This window comes from Mastomys coucha, unplaced genomic scaffold (genome assembly GCF_008632895.1).
Source record: "Mastomys coucha isolate ucsf_1 unplaced genomic scaffold, UCSF_Mcou_1 pScaffold18, whole genome shotgun sequence".
NCBI lineage: Eukaryota > Metazoa > Chordata > Mammalia > Rodentia > Muridae > Mastomys > Mastomys coucha.
Genome location: NW_022196900.1, coordinates 88,458,803 through 88,475,693, shown reverse-complemented (window position 1 = coordinate 88,475,693; position 16,891 = coordinate 88,458,803). Strand labels below are relative to the sequence as shown.

The 16,891-nt window shown below is 47.8% G+C and overlaps 1 protein-coding gene across 1 annotated transcript in view; it reads left to right on the top strand.

Moving 5' to 3' along the window:
- Positions 1 to 13,849: 13,849 nt before the first annotated feature.
- Positions 13,850 to 16,891, top strand: part of Oprd1 (opioid receptor delta 1) — a 34,046-nt gene continuing 31,004 nt past the window's right edge. Inside the window, exon 1 of the mRNA XM_031378900.1 lies at positions 13,850 to 14,257. Coding sequence (XP_031234760.1) covers positions 14,031 to 14,257 — 227 coding nt within the window. The 5' untranslated portion in view covers positions 13,850 to 14,030. The remainder of the gene's footprint in view (positions 14,258 to 16,891) is intronic.

The window sequence follows — 16,891 nt, the reverse complement described above, 5'->3', positions numbered from 1 at the left end:
CAGTGATGTATCTGCCTCGGAGTTAACCGTGCTCCTGTAATCCTTTACCCATATTCCTCTCAGTAACCCCAATAAACTCACTGGCTCATCAAGATGCACTTCCATTGTATGGTTACTTTGGTCTGCTGTCAGTTGCCAGTCTGGGGTGAGTAGATGGTTGTTAACGATGTCCTCTGGAAAAGTGTCACACATTAAAAGCAGAAAGAGCTGAAACCATGGGGGCCCCTGGAGCCAGATGACTGCCTACAAGCCTGCAGAGCTGCATGTAAGGGCAACAGCCATGTCAACAGATTCAGTAAGAACTGAAGGTCAGAGGAGACCACTATGGAACTGGCAGCCATAGAGAGGCAGAAACTGGCCCAGCAAGATGGCTCAGCAGGAAAGGCCACTAAACCTGAAAGCCTGAGTTTGAACCCTGGGTCTCACATGGTGGAAGGAGAGAACCAACTGAACCAATTCCCACAAGTTGTCCTCTAACCTGGGATATACATGCCCTATACACACGCTACACACATACACACACACACACACACACATACTATACACATATACCACACAAACACACACACACAGACACACCACACACATATACAAACACACACATACACAAATACATAACACACATAAACACACATACTACACACATATACCACATAAACACACACACCCATACCCACACTTACACACACACATACATAACACATACAAACACAGACACACCACACACATATACAAACACACACACATAAGATATAAGTAAAACATTTTTTTTTTTTAAGATAGGAAAAGAGAGTAGTCAAGAATTAAATCTCAGGGGTTGCAGAGATGGCACAATAGTCGAAGAGCAATAGTTGCTCTTCCAGAGGACCCAGGTTCAATTCCCAGCACCCACATGGCAGCTCACAGCTGTCTGTAACTCGAGTTTCAGGGGATCTGATGTTCTCTTCTGACCTCCACTGGGCACCATGGACACATTTGCTGCATAGAAATATATATTGGCAAAACACCCATAACTGTAAGGGGAAAGAATGAGCCTCTGTTTTGCCTCTGTTTTGCTTCTAATTTTCTCGAGACAAGGTCTTTTTGTGTAGCTTTGGCTGTTTAGACTGGCTACCCTTGAATTCTCAGACATCTGCCTGTCTCTGCCTCTCCAAGTGCTGGGACTAAAGGTGTGCACAACCACCGCCCAGCTTTTTTTTTCTTTTTTCTTTTCAAGACAGGGTTTCTCTGTATAGCCCTGGGTGTCCTGGAACTCACTCTGTAGACCAGGCTGGCCTCAAACTCAGAAATCCGCCTGCCTCTGCCTCCCAAGTGCTGGGATTAAAGGCGTGCACCACCACTGCCCGGTGCTAGTTTTGTTTTTAATATAGTAGTTTTATTAATTCTTTAAGGATTTCATATATACATACAGTGGATCTTGATCATATTCTCTCCCTGAGTCTCAAATCCTACCATCAGCAACCAGATGGTGGACGCCAATCTTATATTTTTCTCTCGTTTGTTGGATGCTCTCCCGATCTCACCCAGGCTCTGAAGGTGTCCTCCTTTCTGGCTATGAGATGAAATAAGGAAATCTGACCTCGGTATCAGGGATGGCATTGGGAGAAGTTGCTAATGTGCAAGTGCTCTGGAAAGCCAAAAGTGCTTTGCAAGTGAAAGTGGTTATTATTTTATGGTCATCTTCACGTTCCTCTTCCCTCTAGGGGCTCACAGATGGAGCTGGACTGAAAGGTAGCCCAGGGGAGCTGCCAAGAGGCAAGCCAGCTGCTGTATTTTACACCAGGCAGATCTGTCTTTCTGGCAGGTGGGAGCCACATTCCCACGTACTAAATTGCTAATAGCTTCCCCGGGGAGTTTCCTTTCAGCTCTGACTCCTGCAATGATTTTTGTTGCTCCATGGCTGACGCCTTCTGGTGCCCTGGGCTGGCCCTGGATTTCCCATCCAGTTTCGAGTTTTGCCCCTGTAGTCAGAGATGCTGTTAAACACTAAGCCCAGCCCAGCCCAAGTTTTCAGTTAGATTTGGAGGGCTTTTGTCTGCTCTGTACTGTAGCAGAAGTAGAGGTGTTTTAGTGCCTAAAATCCCAGCACTTAGGAGGCAAAGGCAGGGGAAGCATGAGTTCGAGGCCAGCCCTGGCTACTTAGTCAGAACTCCCCACCCCAAGACAAAAGAGTGGGGATAAACACAAGGATTTTCTGATTTCTTAGGGAGTGATCCCCTATATACTGGGGGGAGAGGGTGGTCCAAGGCAACTGACTTTGCTCTGGGAGGTAGGAGTCTAGGTGTTGGGTCACACATATCTGGCACTTCTGCCAAGAGCTGAACTGAGATTCCAGTCAACTCAATAAGGCCAAAATCCTCATAGCCATTCAGGTAAACCTGGAGATGAGAGAATTCACTCACTCATTTCTCCTCCTCCTCTTCCTCCTCTCCTTCTTCCTCTTCCTCTTCCTTCTCCTCCTCCTCCTTTTCCTCCTTCTCCTCCTTCTCTTTTTGGTACAAGGGATTGAACTCAGGGCCTGATGAAAGCCAGACAAGAGCTATGTAATATATCTATGGCGTAGGAGCAAGATATCTGTAGAAGTTGGGTTGGGCAGGCAGGAGATCCAACCTCTGCCAAAAGGATGCTCATGCCTACATGACTGACTGGCTTCAAACCCACACCTGGTGGAAAGGTTTATTTATTTCAGATTCTGGTTTCAGAAAGTCCTATCACCTGTGACAGAGCATGATGGTGGACAGTGTGTGGGGAGCAAAGCTGCTTACCTCATGGTAGCTGAGATGCAGAAAGAAGTAGGCTGGGCAGTAGTGGTACACCTTAAATCCGGTCCAGCATCCAGTTCAGGTACCTGAGGAAGGTAGCTAGGAGGGTCATTATTGATCAGGGTCAAAGCTGTTGACTTCTGGCGATTAACTCTCTATCTTTAGAGCCAGAAGCTGATGGCTTCTGGCAATTTAACTCTTTCTTGCTATTCTAGGGCCAAAAGAAGCTGGCTCCTGGCAATTAAGTTCTGCTGATAGCAGCAGGGGAAAATAATTAGTCTCTCTTTGACTGAGGTCTCTCACTGGCCAGTCGGGGTCCCTCAACCTGCAGAAAAATCAGGGTTCCAGTACTCAGGTGGGCAAGGAGTCAGCGATTGACTCACAGATGTGAACACAAGAGAGTGCTGAATCTGAGTGCAGTTTCTCAAAGTAAGCATCAAGCTTAAATGGTCATTACAGAAGAAATAAGAAAGTTAGGTAATACACCAGTCAAGGTACATCAAGGTCATCTGATGCATAATGATTCTATAGAAAAGTATATACATGTAAATTGGCAGGAACTAGGCAGTGGTTACAACTGAAAGAAAGTCAGCCTTATCTAAAGTCAGCTTAATCTTAGAAGCCAGGTGTAAATAGTTTCCATTCTAGTCTATTGAATAACCCACCACCAGCCAGCCCTAGGTAAACACCCAACTATACTAATCCTCTGGGCTAGCAGAAGTATGCACCAGGGGTCCCATTCTTGCTAACCTTACCAAGAATAACATATTACTTTAGCTGTTGGGAGTGACTCGGCTGTAATTCTAATGTGGTCTGCCATACGTGACTGTAATGAGGATTCTAAATTTACATTGTTGAACTCGCCTTGGGATAATTAACTCTTATCCAGTAAACTTCAATGCCTGATTTCTTTCACTATCTCTCTATCAACGCTGGAGGCAATTTGTCTGAATAAGTAACATTCTTTAGAAAATTTCAAGTCCAGGGTTGGCTCAGCAAAGACTAGGATTGATGGGAACACTGGTGGGGGTCAGGAAACAACGACTAATCTAGCTTGGCTATTTGCAAATCATTCCTTGGGGCACCTCTCTACCTAATAATAAAACAATACAGAAAGAAAGCACATAAGACCCTCCGTAGACTATTGCAAGGACAAATATGGACCACATCCATGGTAGGGGATGCCAAGGGGACTCCAGGAGATCAGTTTCCTTGAAACTTTTCACCTTAGGGACTGCAGCCAGGCTTCTGAACCTGTCATGCAGACTCTACTGGAGTGGGTGTGGCAGCTTGGGGTTCCTAAAATCTTGGTGAGCCAGAGAGAAAAGAAAAGAAAGGAAAAGAGAGAAAGTTCAGGCACACGCAGAGACACACACACCAGATGAAGCTGAAGGCTGGACCCTTGCTTGCTCCATTATAGTTCTTAGTTTTTATACTTTCTCAGGATAATTGATCACACAGTTTTCTAAAAATTTTTACATTCCATAAGTTCCTAGTAAGTTTAGGACAATAGTTCATGTCATAGATTGGTAAAACTTACAGAGTTATAGCAGAATTGTTTACATGTCTTTCCAATAAGGCTAGTATCTGACTAAACTTGTTCAGTATTTGTTACTAGCTCCATTAGTTATTATAAGTTTAAGGCAGTGATTTTTATGTCATAAGTTAGCACAGTTTTGACAAGAGACAAATCGTCTGCCTTGTGTCTTATTATTTTGAAGTCTTGTCTGCTCCGCTACAGGGCACATCTGCTTAGGGGGGCAGAATCCAGGGAGTTTGAACTGGTGCTGGGCCATAGAGAAGTGCCAAGGCACTGCTGGGGGTGGGGAAATGTAGTCTGAGGCATGGGACAGCTGGAGCCCGCTCAGGGGTCTCCAGGCCTGCAAAGAGGCTGGGACAGTGGAGTTCTCAGGCTCTTGGACACCCAGGGGTCACTGGAAGCCACAAAGGAGTTGAGAACAGAATCTAGGTCCGAGGACTGGATCTAGCCTAGGGCAGAGAGTTGGGGAGGGTGGGATGTAGGGCTCCGGCTCTTGGCTGGGAATGCAGAGAGGCCTTCTAAGGGAGATTAGACAGCAGCTCTGTAGGTAAAGGCCTTCTCCATGGCTCCCCATGGAGGATCCCAATGAAAGGAGACAGTCTGTGGTTCCAAATCATTTATGGTTATGATGGAAAGTGGATGTAACACCACACCCCACTTCTCAGGGTGGGCCTGAGATTAAATACCATTTGCAGGGAGGAATGTCTGGGAAGCAAAGCTTACTGGCTATGCCCTCCAGGCCTCTATGTACCTCATTAGAATGGAGATCTCTGTCTTGAGCCTATGTGACCACAGTTCTCATCTCTTTTCCTATTGTCTTGGTCTGAGATGTTATGGATGCCTCATCTACATGTGGAAGGACTTAGGGCGTTGCTCTTATGTGACTGATGGCCACAAATCTATTGGGGGGGGGTGCTGCGACTAGTGACAGGGGCCTGGTGCCCAGGAGCAGATAAAGATCCTACCATCCCTTCAGGGTCCCCAGGGCTTCAAAGCCTTTAGCTCAGCTGAGGAGCGGGCTCCCTCTCACTGCCCCACAGTCTTGTATGGATGAACCAGTCCATCATTTATTTTCTGTCTTTGCACCTACAATCAATTGTCCGTTCCCAGTCATGACCTTTAATTACCAGATAGTAGCCTCATTCTTAGAGTAGAAGGAATGTTTTCCTTGATTGTAAATTTGTTCCAAGCCTGGTTTTTTCCCCCCCTAGTGCAATTATCCCCACAACACATGAAGGTTTACAGAGCTCTAATTGCAACTTCCATTCTATAGGAGACTTGAAATTACTTGTATCAATTTAGGAATTATATAAAATCATTATCAGAAATTATAAAATCATCAATTTACCTACACAGCATTACTACATGAAAATACATCTTCATATTGATTCTGCAGGAGATCTGCCCAATACGGTGGACTGACGCTCAGGAATCATTAGGCTCTGTCACAGTGGCAGGAAAGACATGTCAGTAGTAAGAAGCAATCCTGGGTTGAAGTCTCTGTGCCTCTCCGGAGCACACCTATCACAGCCATGCAGAAGAGTGGGCCAGCTCTACGAAACTCCCTTGCTTGCCATAGACTTTCCTAGATGGATTCTGACCCAGTACTCAAGAGGCAGAGGCAGGCAGATCTCTGTGAGTTCAAGGCTAGCCTGATTTATATAGAGAAAAATTCCAGGATAGCAAGAAGTACACAAAGAAACACTGCACAGAAAAAAACAAATAAAATAAGACAAAATTAAAAATTATCTCCTTCATGGACATATCTCCAATGACCCTTCCTCCCACTAGGCCTTGATTCTAAGGCCCTACCACCCCTGAATAGCCTATCATGCTAAGACTTTGCCATTGATGCGGTGACTTCCTTATGATCCAATCAGCTCCCAGAGGCCTCACGGGTGAACATTCCTCATGTGTTGTGCTGTTTTATGAGTCCAGAGACCCCGAGGAGCTGACTCCAATGCAATACACATGAGGGTCTTTATTCAAGCTGGAGCTCAGATCACAGTGTTCACTGATGCAGCAGAAAAAGAGGATGAAGTCCAGAGCCCAGTCTCAAGCAAGCATTTATAGAGGAAAGCAAACAAGCGAGCAGGTATCTAGCTTGGCACATATCTGATTGGGGGCTATTACGGAATATGTTGCCCTTTAAAATGATTGACTGGTGCTGGGAGCCAAACCATAAACTTTCATAGGTCAATATCTTTAGGTACGACTGTAACTTTTGCTTTCCTGCTGATTGGTGGCTGTTAGGGGCTGGCCTGGAGACCAGTGCTAGGTGCAGGCCTGGTGGTCAACTCAAGTCAACTTTAGGTCAGGCTCTCTAAGATGGAGCTTGAACCCAAGATGGAGTTGGTCTGGCCTCTCCCATGGAAACTGAGTTGTCAACACATGGGCTTTTGGAGGACAATCTGATCTGTAACACAGAGACTACTAAGCAGAAGTTTTCTACTGCTGAGAAGTCTCAGGTCTGCATTAGGCTACATCTGTTTTGTCCAAACAGTTTCATCTATTATCAAGAGAGTACCTGAGAGTCAGGGCATGTCAAGGTAGAAGGCCAGCCATGCGAGCCGAGCAAGGTGCGTGCTGTAATCAAGACTGTAGGGGGCTGCAGCAGGAACATCAGAAGTTCGAGGCTAGTTCAAACTACACTTTGAACTTTAGGCTGGCCTAGGCTACACTGTAAGAGCTGTTAAGGTGCTACACAATGCTTTGTTGTCAATGCTAACGACAAAGAAAAACATGGGAAGCCCATGCCTTTGATCCCAGTGCTTGGGAGTCAGAGGCAGGCAGATCTCTCTGAGTTTGAGAGAAATTTGGTCTACAAATCGAGTCTGGGACAGACAAGGCTGTTACTTAGGGAAACCTTGTTTCAAATAAAATAAAAAAATAAAACAATTTTTAAAAAAAGAGGAGGAGGAGGAAGAGGAGAAGGAGGAGGAGAAGGAGGAGGAAATGCTTAGGAAGTTATAGGAAGAAGAGGTGAGGGATGCTAGGGCAGATAGCAAAACCTGTGTGATGCTAGCTTTGTCAGCTTGACACACTCTGTCAACTTATCACGCTCTAGAGTCATCTGGGGATAGAGTCTCAGGGAGGGATTGATCTGTGAAGTAGTGTCTTGATTGCCTTAATCAATGAGGGAAGTCCCACTCTAAATGTGAGTGTGGTCTTCTGACAGCATCCAGATACGAGGATGCAGAAGGAAAAAAGCTTTGCTTACATGGCCTTCACTCTCCTGGCGAGCTCATCTACCCTGTTGCTGACAAAACTGCCACCTTTACTGACATTGGAGCCAGCTTCTTCATGATTTCAACGTGGACTGAAGGCCAGCAGGTCTTCAGGACTCCACCACTGGCACCAGATGAGGACGCCTCAGCCTTATTCACTGAGCAACTATCTCATTCATTGTTCTTGGTCTTACTGGTGTGAAAACAGTCATTGTCGGGGTGCTGCAGCCTTATGCTTTAGCCAGTCAGACCCATCTCCTTGTACTACAGCCTTACAGGGTGCTCAGATCAATCTTGTACTTACAGGGTGCAACCAGATCAGTCTTGTACTGTAGCCCTATGATGTTAGCCAGTTGGATCAGTCTCCTTGGTACTGCATGCAGCCTTGTGGGGGTCAGCCAATTGGATGAGTCTCCTTGTATGTACTGCAGCCTTATAGGGTTAACCAACTGGATCAATCTCGTGTGTGTGTGTGTGTTTTGAGTCTCTGTGTGGCTGTTCTGAAACAGACTTTGTTAGACCAGGCTGACCTTGAACTCAGAGATCCATCTGCTTCTGTCTCTGGAGTGCTGGGATTAAAGGTGTGTGCCACCATGCCTGACTTAGTCTCCTTTTAATACATAATCCTTCTGCTGGTTTTCTTCCTCTAGAGAACCTGACTTTTAAAGCCTGACCTAGTTGGGACGCGTGTGGGTATAAGGGTGTCAGTAAAGAATTTACAGAGGAGCTTCTATTATTCATTTATTTAGCTTGATATACTAGAGGTCAAACCATGGGGCACACCTGATAAGCAAGTATTCTTATATTATAGACCCCAACCCAGAGACTGAGCCATCAACGAATTACACATTGTCTTAGGGTTTTACTGCTGTGAACAGACATCATGACCAAGAACTCTTTCTATAAAGACAACATTTAATTGGGGCTGGCTTACAGGTTCAGAGGTTCAGTCCATTATCATCAAGGTGGGAACATTACAACATCCAGGCAGGCATGGTGCAGGAGGGGCTGAGAGTTCTACCTCTTCATCTGAAGGCTGTTAGTGGAAGACTGACTTCCAGGCAGCTAGGATGAGGGTCTCAAAGCCCACACCCACAATGACACTCCCACTCCAACATGGCCACATCTTCTAATAGTACCACTTGTTGGGCCAAGCATACACAAACCATCACACACATTAAGAATGGATATTAAGAACCTTAGGTTAGCCTGGCAGTGGTTGCACATGCCTTTAATCCCAGCCCTTGGGAGGCAGAGGCAGGAGGATTTCTGAGTTCAAGGCCAGCCTGGTCTACAGAGTGAGTTCCAGGACAGCCAGGGCTACACAGAGAAACCCTGTCTCGGAAAACCAAAAAAAAAAAAAAAAAAAAAAAAAAAAAAAAAAAAAAGGGAAGGCAGGTTTTGTTGGATGGGTTGGGAGGAGTACTGAAGCAAGAAGAACCCCCTTTCTCTCCCGTATCTCTGAGTACTTCATACTGTTCGAGATAGGGGTGGCATCTAGCATTGTATCTGATCACAGTAAAAATCTTGTTTCACAAGTCCTCAGATAGTTGAGTGGGAAAGCCTGGGGTACAGGTGGGTGGAGGTGGGGTTCTCTAGCTGATGGTAGAGCTGAGGTGGCACTGGGTGTGAATGGGGAGAGTGAATGAAAAGGAGAATGAGCTGGTCTCCCAGAGTGCCTCATCCCTTACCCTGGCCATTGCCATCACCGTGCTCTACTCGGGTGTGTGTGCCGTGGGGCTGCTGGGCAATGTGCTTGTCATGTTTGGCATCGTCTGGTGAGTTGGCCGAGAGCGTCATGGGGTTTGGTCCCAGGGTCAGAGTGGACACTACTGTTTGTAGATCAGGATACCCAACCCCGACTCACCGGGTTTCTGAATGCCCTACATAGAGGCCAGATCCTCTGAGATGGTGAAACTTTTAAAAAGATATGAGAAGTATTTTTAAAAAAATGTTTCTTTACCAGCCGGGCAGTGGTGGAGCATGCCTTTAGTCCCAGCACTTGGGAGGCAGAGGCAGGAGGATTTCTGAGTTTGAGGCCAGCCTGATCTACAGAGTGAGTTCCAGGACAGTCAAGGCTACACAGAGAAACCATGTCTCAAAAAACAAACAAACAAACAAAAAAGTTTCTTTACAGGGCTACACAGAGAAACCCTGTCTTGAAAAACAAACAAATAAATAAATAAATAAATAAATAAATGTTTCTTTTTCAAGCATGTTTGTGTGTGTGTGCTCTCGCAGGCACACACACACACACACACACACACACACACACACACACACCCGACATACTTGCCCGGGAACACTCATGTATTCAAGTGCAGGTGCTGGAGGAGGACAGAGGTGTCTGATCCCCCTTGGCTGGAGCTACAGGCATTTGTAAACTTCCCAACATGGATGCTAGGAACCAAATTTGGGTCTTTTGCAAGAACAATACTGGCTTTTGACTGCTGAGCCATCTCTCCAGCCCCTGGCTCTGTTCTTTCTGGGAAGGAATAAATGTCTTAGTAAATGATTCATGCTAGGGGTCAGGAGGGAATTTTCCTTGCCAGCCTACTCTCAGAACCCAGGTCATTACCCAAGAGCACAGAACTGAGACCCACGAATATGGTCTTATTCCAGTCTGCCTTGGGATCTTTCAAATGACATGCCCTGAGCACCCAGTGTGAGCAGGCTCTCCTGGCTTCAAGGATCAGTCAGACCTGGTCTCTTAAAATGGTGACAAGATCATATAAGAATAGCTACTATATGGGATAATTAAGTGCCAACCCTCAGTTTTCTTATCTATAAAGTGGGACAATAGAAAGACTGTGCTGTTCAATGGTGATCCATGGATAAACTCCTTACCACAGTGCCTGGAGAACAGCAACACTTATGCTGTGTCTTAGTCACCGTTCTGTCACTGTGAAGAGACACCGTGACCACATCAGCTCTTAGAAAAATCAGTTCTTAGAAAGAAAAAGCATTTAATTGGGGCGGAATTACAGTTCAGAGGTTTAGTTCATTATTGTCACAGTGGAAAACATGATGGCATGCAAGCGGACATGGTCATGGGGAAGTAGCTCGGAGTTCTACATCTGGATCTGCAGGCAGCAGGAAGAGAGAGAGAGAGAGAGAGAGAGAGAGAGAGAGAGAGAGAGAGAGAGAGAGAGAGAGAGAGAGAACAGAGAGAGACTGGGCGTGGCTTGAGCTCTAAAACCTCAAAGCCCACCCTTAGTGATAAGCTTCCTCCAACGAGGCCACACCTACTCCAACAAAAAGGCTACTCCTCCTAATCCTTCCAAGTAGTGCCACTCCCTCATGACTGAGCATTCAAATAGTTGAGCCTACTTTTTCAACCACCACAGGCTGTGTATCTGTTGACTAGCTGGCGTGGCGGCTCCTATCTGTAATTCCAGCACTCGGGAGGCACAGTCAAGAGGATCACCACAGGTTTGAGGCTCACCTAGTCTACATAGTGAGTCTCAGGGCTGTACAGTATGATCTTATTTAAAAAGAAAAAAGAAAAAAAAAGAAGAAGATCCTTTGGAGGGATTGAGTGGGAAGGCTCGTGAACTCCCAAGAAATGAAACATTAGGAAGCTCAGCACACTCCTCTCCACAGGCTCTGAGCTGCTCGGCTCAGGTCACATGACTAGTAAAGAGTCGCTGGGGAGAGGACACTTTTCAGGGTTGGAGATTTCCGCAAGTTCTGCCTGGGGCTTTCCCCTAAACAGCCACCGTGAGTGGGTGGGGCTTTTTGGTGACGAAGCTACCGTAGACTTTCCTACCCCAGCGGGTAACCGTGCCCCTGTAAGTAAAGCAAATAACCAAACCAGACTTGGATGCTCTTTATTCTTCGATCCTTGCCCTCTCTATCTGACCAGACATAGACTCCCCAGGCATGCAACAGCTTGATAGAGAGAATGTTCTTGAACATCTAGGGAGCTTAAGGGAAAGGACGGGCTCAGAATCAAGCAGGAGAATGAGTGGAGGAAGGAGAGCCAGTCATATCACCTCCCTTTATTTGCTATTCTAACAGCATAACTGGTCCATAAGGTGGCCTTGGTTTTTTTTTTTTTTTAAGATTTATTTATTTATTATATGTAAGTTCACTGTCTTCAGACACACCGGAAGAGACCATCAGATCCCATTACAGATGGTTATGAGCCACCATGTGGTTGCTGGGATTTGAACTCAGAACCTTCCGAGGAGCAATCAGTGCTCTTAACCGCTGAGCCATCACTCCAGCCCCGTGGCCTTGTTTTTTAATTAAATTTATTATTATTTGTTAAAGACAAAGTCTCACTATGCAGGCCTGGCTGGCTTGGAACTGGCTCTATAGACCAGGCTGGCTCTGAACTCACAGAACTCCACCTGTCCCTGCCTCCTGAGTGCTAGGATTAAAGGTTTGCACCACTATGCCCAGCTGTTGTTAAATTTTTACTTTATGTGTGTTTGCCTGCATGAATGTCTGTGTACCATGTGTATGCAGTGTCCATGGAGGCCAGAAGAGGACATCAGAGCCCCTAGAACCAGAGTACAGACCGTTGAGAGCCACCACGTGGGTCCTGGGAGCTGAACTCCAGACCTCTGCAAGAGCAGCAAGTACTCTTAACCATTGAGCCGTCTTTCTCACCAGCCCTGCTTAAGTTGCTTGTCTTAGTTAGGGTTTCTATTGCTGTGATAAAACACCAGGATCAAAAGCAACTAGGGAGGAAAGGGTTTATTTGGCTTACACTTCCACATCACAGCCTCTCCTCTAAAGAACTCTAAGAAGACCTGCAACAGAAGCCACAGAGGAACGCTGTTTACGGGGCTGCTCAGCTTGCTTTCTTATACAACCCAGGTGCCTAGGGGTGGCACCGCCCACAGTAGGCTGGTTGCTCCTCCCCATCAATCAGCCATCAAGAAAATGGCGCACAGACTTGCCTATGGGTAAATCTTCTGGGGCATTTTCTCAGTTAAGGTTCTCTCTTCCCAGATAGGTTTAGTCAAGATGAGAGAAACAAACAAATCCAGCACACTGGTCTTTAATACCCGCCTACCGCGGAGCTCCCTGCTGTCACCCCTGGCTGCTTTCAGTACTTTTGACTTGAAGGGTCTTTTTTTTTTTCTTCTTTCTTTCTTGTTTTGGTTTTTCGAGACAGGGTTTCTCTGTGTAGCCCTGGCTGTCCTGGAACTCACTCTGTAGACCAGGCTGGCCTTGAACTCAGAAATCTGCCTGCCTCTGCCTCCCAAGTGCTAGGATTCAAGGCATGCGCCACCACTGCCCGGTGACTTGATGGGTCTTTATATATGTTTTTCTTTTTTCTAGAATGCTCTTCCTAATTCTTCCCTAAATTAGTCTCCCCCACTCCTAAATTCACACAACACCTCAAGTGTCATTTCCTTTAAGAATGCTATCCTGACCCTACCCTGCCCCGACATTCCTCGAATACGACTTCATTGTGATTTTTAGAATCTCTCTATCCCTTTCCATCTGAGTTGTAAGCCCTTGGGAGCCGGGCCTTCATCTGATTATGCACACCAATGTACCTGGCTCTTATGTTAGGCACCCTCAGGGTGAATGTGGAGCTAATGAATGGGGCACAAGAGAGCATGGCTGATAATGGATATCTGTGGTTTTACTTATCGCTGAAGCAGCCTGCTAGTTCAGAGCATAGATCCAGACAGGAAAGTTGTGTGTCTAGTAACACTCAAGGCGCTGTCCAGGTAGTTGTGACCTTTTAAGCTTGATGTGGTGAGAAGGTTAATGACCTTGATGGCGGTTTATGTCTGCCATCTCCCTGTGCCAAGCCGTACAGACCCAGGTGGGTTTATTTCCAGTGTCTCCCCTTAGGGTTGTAGCTGATCATATTAGCAGTTTTCATTGGGAGCCTTTGGGGGAACCGGACGGTTTTGTTTTTGTTTCTTGGTCAGGAATCACTTGACAGTTCTAGAAGAGGAGCAGAATGCACACAGCACGGAGTCACAGGGGGAAAAAAAATCTTGAGTTCTTTACTCCGTTGTCTTCATCTCCCCCAAACCCTCTGAAGGCGGCAGGAAATTTTCTGCATCTTGCAGACACAGAGAATGAACTTGAGAGTGCTTAAGCGGCTCGCTCAAGGTTACTCCCGTCGTCCGTGCAGAGGCGGGAGGCGGGATTCGCATCCAGGTTCTTCTGCCTCCAAAGAGGCACAGGGGTGGGGCGGGAGGCCGGGCCGGGCTGGGGGCGCCTGGAGTGAGCGGAGCTTAGGTAGGGAGCGCACGGGAGGCCTCTCCGGCCCAGCTCGGCGCCCGGTGGTGCAGCGCCCGCCCCCGATCGCGGGCGCAGACTGGCGGCCGCCTCCGGACCACGTGGTGCGCGCGGCAGCTCCGGGCTCCCCCGGCTTGGGCGAGCGCTGCGGGCGGCCGACCGGGCGGAGGAGGCGGGAGCGAGTGCTGCAGCCAGCGGCGTCGGGGCCGTGGCCTCCGTTTTCCGCGCGCCACTCGCTGGGTCTCTGCGCCCAGGGCGCACGGTGGAGACGGACGCGGCGGCGCCATGGAGCCGGTGCCCTCAGTCCGTGCGGAGCTGCAGTCCTTGCTCCTCGCCAACATCTCGGACGCCTTCCCCAGCGCCTTCCCCAGCGCGGGCGCCAATGCGTCCGGGTCACCGGGCGCCCGAAGTGCCTCGTCCCTCGCCCTAGCCATCGCCATCACCGCGCTCTACTCGGCTGTGTGCGCCGTGGGGCTGCTGGGCAACGTGCTCGTCATGTTTGGCATCGTCCGGTGAGTCGGCCGAGGGCGTCGCAGGGTTTGGTCCTAGGGTCAGAGTGAACATTACCGTTTGTAGATCAGGATATCCAACCCCGACTCCCCGGGTTTTTGAATGCCCTGCATAGAGGCCAGATCCTCTGAGATGATGAAGACTGTGTGTGTGTGTGTGTGTGTGTGTGTGTGCTTGCACTAGCCTAACCTAACTACATAACATTTAATCATGCTTCTGCATCACTGAGATGGGACAGTTTGGCAACACTTTTTTTGTGTGTCTGCCACGCACACAGTTGGTGATTGGGCAATTTGACGGTAGCGTGTGTGTTTGGTCCTCTGAAACCTTACAGGGATGAGCTGAGGTGCTCTACACAATACCTTAGGTCTTTGGAGCATACAAAAGGGACAGGCTGTTTGCTCCGGGCTGTGGGGAGACTCCCCAGGTCACATTTAGTAGTTATCGTCTGTGGTTGCTGTGTGTGTGCTTGTCCCAGACCATTAGTTTGTAGTTCTGTATGAGACCGAGAGTGTATTTGCATTGTTTCGTGTCAAACCTCTAGAGGTCCGAGGTGAGGGAGACATTCAAGGTGGCTTTGAACACTAGTCTTTGTGCTGCGTGTTTCTGTGGACTGGTCATAGGTTCTCTCTTCCCTTCCCCAGTGGCCATGTGGTCAGGAACTCGGGATATGATTCAGAGCAGATTTATCCTCCTTGAGGCCTGGGCTACAGAGTGAGTTTAAGGCCAGCTAGAGACTATACCAAGACCCCCTCTCAAAGTCAGAGAAAAGAGAGAGGGAGAGAGGGAGTGAGGGAGAGGAGAGAAAGACAGGGAGATCCATAGATATTCATACATACATAGATAAATAGATACATAGATTAGATACATATATTAGGTAGATAGAATGAGATTATTAATAGGGGCTTTAGGGGCCACAGGATGTAGCTTAATTGATACCTGTGCAGCATGCATGAATCCCTGGGTTCAGTCCCTAGCACACTATAAACCAGACATAGTGGTCCATGGCTGTAATCCCAGTTGAAGCAGAAGGCTCAGAAGTTCAAAGTCATGTTTGGTTACATAGAGAATTTGAGGCCAGTCTAGGATAATGGGTCTGGGATTTAGTTAAACAGCAGAGTACTTGCCTACCAACATGCAAGGCTGAGAACTGCTTAAATTAACAAAGCAAAATGTCTCCAACTCATCTGTACCTTCGGGCACACTGCTGTAAGGAAAGCACCCCCTCCAGACCCCATGATGAGGTAAGGGCTCAGAGCAGGCTGTTTGCAGTATGCAGTATGCAAATGAAAGGCTTTGGTTCCCCTCTGTCTGCTGCCCAGGCGCCAGGGGCCGCTGAGCTGAGTCCTCAAGCCGCATCTTGGAGATTTAGGAGCACTAAGACCCTGTCTTGTTTAGACTGCATGTGTCTCTTGCCTCTGTCCCCTCTCTTGCTCGGATTAGGGGTTCAGATCCTGGACCCTTATCTAGAAGACATTCTATAAAGATGATGCAGTGCAGAGGTAAAGGTCATGGCTTTGGGACAGGTAGTGCCTGGTTTCTATGCCAACTTCAACATTTCCTAACAATGTGGCTTTGGCTAAACAGCTCACCTTCTCCGAGCCTCATTTACCTCATTTGAAAATGTATGATGATTAGAATAGTCTGTTGGGGGGCATGCCTTTAATCCCAGCACTCGGGGAAGCAAAGGCAGGCTGATCTCTGAGTAGTTCAAGACCTGCTTGGTCTATAGAGCAAGTTCCAGGACAGCCAAGGGTACACAGAGAAATCAACCCTCCCCAACCCCCTGCCACCCCTCTCCCCCCCAAAAACCCACAATAGGCTGTTGGGAAGATTAAACGGAGGCATGTAGGTAATGGCCTAATAGCAGGCACCAGGAAGCATCCTAGGCCTCTGGTGTGTGTTGGGATCCGGATTAACCAGCATACCTGCAGCTGTTACAGGTGTGCAGAGTGGGCAGCTGGGGCCTAGTTGTCGGTAGTTTCCACAGTGGGCCCTGTCTCTGGTCCTGCAAGGGCACACATTTTGTCAGTCAACAAATATAACAATAATTGCTGATGTTCATCATCGACACACCTGTCCAGCCTCAGGTTTCTTTACCCCCCGCCCCGCCCTTTTGGGCACAGCCTTAGCTGTGTTCACTATATAGAACCAGGCTGGCCTTGAAGTCACCTGATAGAGATCCACCTGCCTTGCCACCCCTCTCCTCCCCCCCATACTGAAAATAAAGGCGAGTACCACCACACTGGACATGAGAGCCCCTGATGCCTAGACTCTGAGCACAAGCCTCACGTGGGCTCTGACTCCTAACAGCCATGCTCCAAGGGACCCAGGGTTAGTTGCGACTCTAAGGTCAAATGCAGCGTCCTAGGGCTATGGGATCCAGAGCAGGGACTTGATTTAGCTAGAGGAGGTGATGCCTGGACTGGGAGGTGTCTGAGATGCTGCAGTTGGCTGTATGGAGAGGTGGGGTGGGGCATCTCAGGCAGAGAGAATGGCTTGGACTGTAGAGGCCCCGTAGGGAGCAGAGGGTTTCACCTGGGGCCTGGGTGGCCATGAAGGTAGAGAGGCTGCAGGACAAAGGCATGAAAACCATAAAAGTGATGTCCTTCTCCCTGGGGTGGTCGGGATCCGCA